We start from the raw sequence: 4998 nt of genomic DNA on the forward strand, positions 1-4998 counted from the left end.
ATAGGGTTCACATTTTTCAGCCACAGGGGAAAACTGACAGCAGAAATCAATCATTGAAGTGTCAACAGACACACCTGAAATTACTTTGGTGTTTGTGAGAGTGGTGTCTTGTTGTTTTCCCTCGGGCAGAATTTCACACCAAGAGGGCATGACTGAACTCCGAATATATGCAAATCATTTCCAGGCAATTAGATAGCATTCAGCTGCACGTAGCAGAGTGGAGCAAGCTTTAAATTAATGCCTGTATGTTTTTCATGATTTGAGGTCTTAATTTAATTGTTTTTGCTTCTTTCCTGATTTAAAAAAAACTGAACTTTGATGTTTCTTTTTAATATAGTTTCTTGGTGGCCTTGTGAGAGAACAGCTTAATGTGGGCATGTTAAAGCTCCCATTTTATTGTTACTTCCATAACTGTAAAATGTTTCATAATAAGTCATTTGAATAACTTTTTAAAGGTTACCCTCCTCAGCTAAGCTTTCCTGGCTGATCTGGCTGAGCAAGACAAACTCTACATCCTTGACTCTGATTGGACACCGCTGAAGCAGTGAAGAATTTGCATATAGCAGGCTGTAACGCACACAAGCCTCTGCACCCACAAGAGTTTAAAGAATCCAGCAGAGAACGGGTAGGTCATTGCTATTCTTTCTGTTCACACTTCATCTTGTCCTGGTATGTACAAATCCATTTTATATAAGAATGTTGTCTTGTGATATGTGCTGTATATAGTAATAACTGAGATAATTTCTTTTGTGATAATCCACGTAATGAATGTGCATGGATAATGTCTCCTTGAACTATATTTTAATCATTCTGGCAAGTTTTTCTTTAATTTTCTGAGGATAACTAACATTTTCTCTGTTGCCATTACATGCAGGACTTCTTCTATACTGAAGTCACCTGGTTTAAGATGGAGAAATCTGAAAAAGTGCCAGAACCGAAACTCTTTTCCGCCGCAAATAAATCAGAGAATCCCCTTGGACTTTTAAACCCTGCGGTGAGAGCTAACCAAATATTTTACGTCAACCCACAGCATGATAGATTCACACCAAGCTGGCGCATGGATGCGGGTTATTTCTGCCAAAAAACCCCATGTAGGTACTCACAAGTTAACCGAGAGTTCAGTCAGCCTGCTCATGCAGCGAAGCATGCCGAGCTGATGTGGCACAGCGAGCCAGAAGGTAGAGGAGCGACTCCTGCCAGGATGGATTTCCCTCCTGATTGCCATTGCCTTCGTCCTGCACAATCCAGCGAGGATGACACGAGAGGAGAGTGCAGTTGCTGGAAATGTGGACCACAGTGTGGAACTACAGAGCCTGCAAACAGAAGCGCAGCAAGGTTAGGATATCAGCAGAGGAACGGAATAAAAGTTGCATTTGCCTCAAGGTTTATGTGGGATAAAATAAGCATGTATATTCTTATGTTCAGAGGGGAGGACGAATACAGTTCTCAGCTTCAGAGTCTTGAGGAAGATCTCGAGCCTCCTTTGCCCCTAAGATCTGATGATGAGTGGCAGCACTACAATCCTTTTGTACCTCCTCACGTCTACATGCACAAGCACAGTAAGTGAATTTCTATTAGGTATATTTAATTCATCTTTTTCACTGAAAGGAACTAAAATGCTGAATATATAGTCTTACTGATTAAAAAAGGAGAATGATGCCATTGGAAAATGTTTAAAGAAGTATTCTTAGTCTTTGCTCAAATAGCAATACAGTATGACCTAAACCTACAAGTAAAACCACACAAGTGTCACCTCAAAATGTATTTACAGCATTATTAAAACATCTTATTAAATGACTAAATGTTTTTTGAATACTTTCATATGATTGCATCTGAGTAAAAAGTATAATATTTCACTTTGCACTATAGTGGAGTAACTGAAAAATGGCAGCACCCAACCTGAATGCTTTGTTACTTTCCACCACTGTCAGCAGCATCAGTGGTATTTTTATTACTATGTAAAAGACTTGATCTTCTGTATGTATCTGTGCTGGCACCAAACTCCTCTCTGTCTCATGACTCTTTTAGACATTTTCTGCTCTGTTGCTCTGAACAGATGTGCTGTCACACAGAAATGCTTAAACTATGTCTGCAGACGTTCATCATGCCATGGACGTCAGGTGTTGTCACTCTGCAGGAGAGGGGCACTACAACTTCAATCCAGTCAACAGATACCTTCCTCAGCCAGTTTACCACTCTGCTCCCTCCCAAAACTGGTAAAAACAACAAACACTCACCCGACCCAGTAGTGCACAAAGCTCCACCAAGCCTCATTTTTAATGTTTATTTAACGCAGCGCCCCAGTTATTGCAACAGTCTGTACTTTGCATATAACACAGACCCATCACATGTCTGCTCTATTCAACAAAAGAGCCTTTGTTTATCTTTCTCTTTCTTTTTCTTGCTGTGTCAGGCTCCAGTGTCATCATACCTGTATGAATGGCAGCTTGGCTCAGGGAGGCGTCTCGGTGAACGTGCCTCAGTTCTCGGTCCCGCCAGCGAAGGGCATGTCTCAGGTCAGCGTGATGAACCTGAGCTCAGTGGGAACTGAGGCGTCCTTCTCACACCCGCAGGAGAAAAAAAAAACCATCAGTCTGCCTGATGTGTGCCGTGAGTCACTTTGTCCTCTCAGTTAATAGGAAGGTGTTCATGTTTGGGTGTGTCATCGGTTTTGGTAGCTCAGTTTACATTTAAGCAAAATAATTGTCGAGTGCAACATAAATCCTAAAATCTTTTGCATTGTTGAAAGGTTTATTTTTATTTCTGGGTAAGATGAAGGAAAAGCTGAGAGAGACACTTTAAACCCAGAAAAAATAGAAAACCCTTTACACCCAACAGTTCAGCACAAAACATTATCTTATTTTAATTTCTGATTTTAAACTGAGGTTTCAGAGGTGTTGTCTCAGTATTATAGTTAAATGAAATGCACTGCAATTTGATGTCACTATGAAGAACACATATTAGAACAGTCTCAATGAAAGCATATTTTTCCGGTTGTTCAGTGTAATTTACTTATGTATAACAGCATCAACTACAAAAGGATAAGGATGCATTCTGAGTTTGATTGGGATTATCTGATCTCTTCCCAGGAAATGTTTTTATAACTTATTCTTCAGACGCTTCCTCCGAGATAGTCCCCTTTGTGGACTTCCTCACAAAGCAAGGTTTTCGTACAGCTGTAAGCTACTTCCCCTTCACTCAAGAATCGGATATTTTAAAAAAACGATAACAATAATTCAGCTTACACCTCTAAATTTAATTTCACAGATTGACATATTTGACAGTCCTGTCAGACGTATGGATATCAACAAGTGGAAGGACAGTCACCTGAAAGATGTAAGCGAGTACGGCAGTTAAAACCCAGTTTATGCACATTTATGTACTGTTGTTGTTGTATTGTCAGATAAAATCTTTTGTCTTTGCAGGCAGTAAATGTGTCTAAAATGTTTTTGTTAACAGCCTTCAACTCTGATCATTATCGCCATCAGTCCGAAGTATAAGGCAGACATCGAAGGGTCTGTAGTGGACAGCCATAGTCTACACACCAGATATATTCACACCATGGTGAGAGCGTGTTTGTTTAAATGAGACATAACTTTGACAAGAATTGCCAACAGGTACTAAAATTTGAAATCTAATTTTGTCAGATGCAGAATGAATTCATTCAGCAAGGCAGCTTGAATTTCAGATTTATACCGGTTCTCTTCGTCAGAGCATCCCAGGTCAGCAAAAAGCACATTTTTTTTCATTCACTTTTTAAAGATTTTCAATTACTCAAATGTTTCTCATTCCCTTTTTTCCTTTCCTTCCTGCTATTTCTCTCCCTCAAACTTTTCTTTTGTACGATAAAACTAAAAAATCCAACAAAACAAAACGTGTCTATGCAGAAACACATCCCAATTTGGCTTCAGAACACACGTTTTTACCGATGGCCACAGGACACTGAGGATTTATTACTGCGGCTGCTCAGGGAGGAGAGATACATTCCTCCGCCTGTACCCATGGAGCTCACTCTCATCATCAGGCCGGTGGATCCCAGCTCTGCAGCTACACTGTAAAGACACACTTTTGTTTATGCACGAGTGTGTTCGATGATGTAATTGACTGTGCTGTTTGTGCAGCTATTTTAAAACCTCATGTATCAGGTCTGGCCTCAGTCATCAGTAGCTCATGTTCTAAGATGTGTTGTATTTGTTGTTTTGCATTTCAATAAAGTTTTTATCTCATTCTCTGTGCAACAGTACACACCGTATTCAAGCTAGTGGCGTGTGAACATGTGGCGAAGCAGCACTGGGACAGTCAGTACAGTACAGTCTCATTTTCAGAACTTTTCAAGGCAAAATATGATCATAGCCTTCCACTTTACTTCTTACACCTGTTGTGAGCCTATCGTATTGTACATACAGCAAGCCAAACAGAGCATTAATGTAGCAGTTAAAGCTGATTGCTAACATGATCACAAGATGTCAAGATTCTTTTAATGTGTCGGACATTTTTTTTTTTTTTTTTTTTGGTTTGTTTGTTGTTTGTTTGTTGAGGCAGTTGCCACATGTAAGCAAACGTGAGAACATAAAAATAAAGTGATGAGAAATGCAATGGAATCCCCTGTGAACAGAATAAAAACAACCAAATAACCAGCAGCAACATTTGGAGGAAGAGGTTCACAAAGGTTATGAGTATAATGTTTGATGCTGCTGCTGCTGCTGGACAGTGAAGCTTTCCCCCTGTGTTGTTGTCCTTTCCTCATCTTGGGCACCTGATTTGTTTCGGTTTAGTGGGCAGATTACCCCACCAGTAAGGGTGATCAGTTCAGCCAACAGATCTTACACACACCCCTTCAACCACCAAAAAAGGCCTGGCAGAGCGGCTTGTGTGCAGAGCTCCAGCTAAGAATAACCCGGACCTTCTGGGGGATAAAGTTACCTTGAAGCCCCCCTGTGCTGTGCTCTGACCTATACCCATGTGAGGCACCAATAACACTGGGTGGAATATCCCGTC

At 40.5% G+C, this 4998-nt stretch overlaps 1 protein-coding gene across 6 annotated transcripts; it reads left to right on the forward strand.

The window, feature by feature from the left end:
• The first annotated feature begins 89 nt into the window (after positions 1 to 89).
• LOC124072048 lies at positions 90 to 4243 on the forward strand. 6 transcript variants are annotated; one of them, XM_046413179.1, is made up of 12 exons: positions 92 to 243; positions 456 to 625; positions 875 to 994; positions 1096 to 1335; positions 1426 to 1559; positions 2096 to 2216; positions 2414 to 2610; positions 3090 to 3178; positions 3268 to 3336; positions 3460 to 3564; positions 3648 to 3722; positions 3888 to 4243. In XM_046413179.1, exons 4-12 carry the CDS (start codon positions 1157 to 1159, stop codon positions 4056 to 4058), a joined length of 1140 nt encoding a protein of 379 aa, XP_046269135.1. In that variant the 5' UTR covers positions 92 to 243; positions 456 to 625; positions 875 to 994; positions 1096 to 1156; the 3' UTR covers positions 4059 to 4243. The 6 variants fall into 6 exon arrangements, with proteins under 6 accessions (XP_046269131.1, XP_046269135.1, XP_046269130.1 ...); XM_046413175.1 differs by having other exon boundaries at positions 90 to 243; positions 470 to 625; positions 875 to 1335; XM_046413174.1 differs by having other exon boundaries at positions 456 to 629; positions 894 to 1335.
• Positions 4244 to 4998: the final 755 nt, after the last annotated feature.

This window comes from Scatophagus argus, chromosome 15, assembly GCF_020382885.2.
Source record: "Scatophagus argus isolate fScaArg1 chromosome 15, fScaArg1.pri, whole genome shotgun sequence".
Lineage (NCBI taxonomy): Eukaryota > Metazoa > Chordata > Actinopteri > Scatophagidae > Scatophagus > Scatophagus argus.

Excerpts from the sequence above, each read along its gene's own strand:
- LOC124072048 (XM_046413175.1), top strand. The coding sequence starts at position 908 with ATGGAGAAATCTGAAAAAGTGCCAGAACCGAAACTCTTTTCCGCCGCA. Across the intron at positions 1,336-1,425 it reads GCAAACAGAAGCGCAGCAAG|AGGGGAGGACGAATACAGTT; the intron begins GTTAGGATATCA and ends TCTTATGTTCAG. Across the intron at positions 1,560-2,095 it reads CGTCTACATGCACAAGCACA|ACGTTCATCATGCCATGGAC; the intron begins GTAAGTGAATTT and ends CTATGTCTGCAG.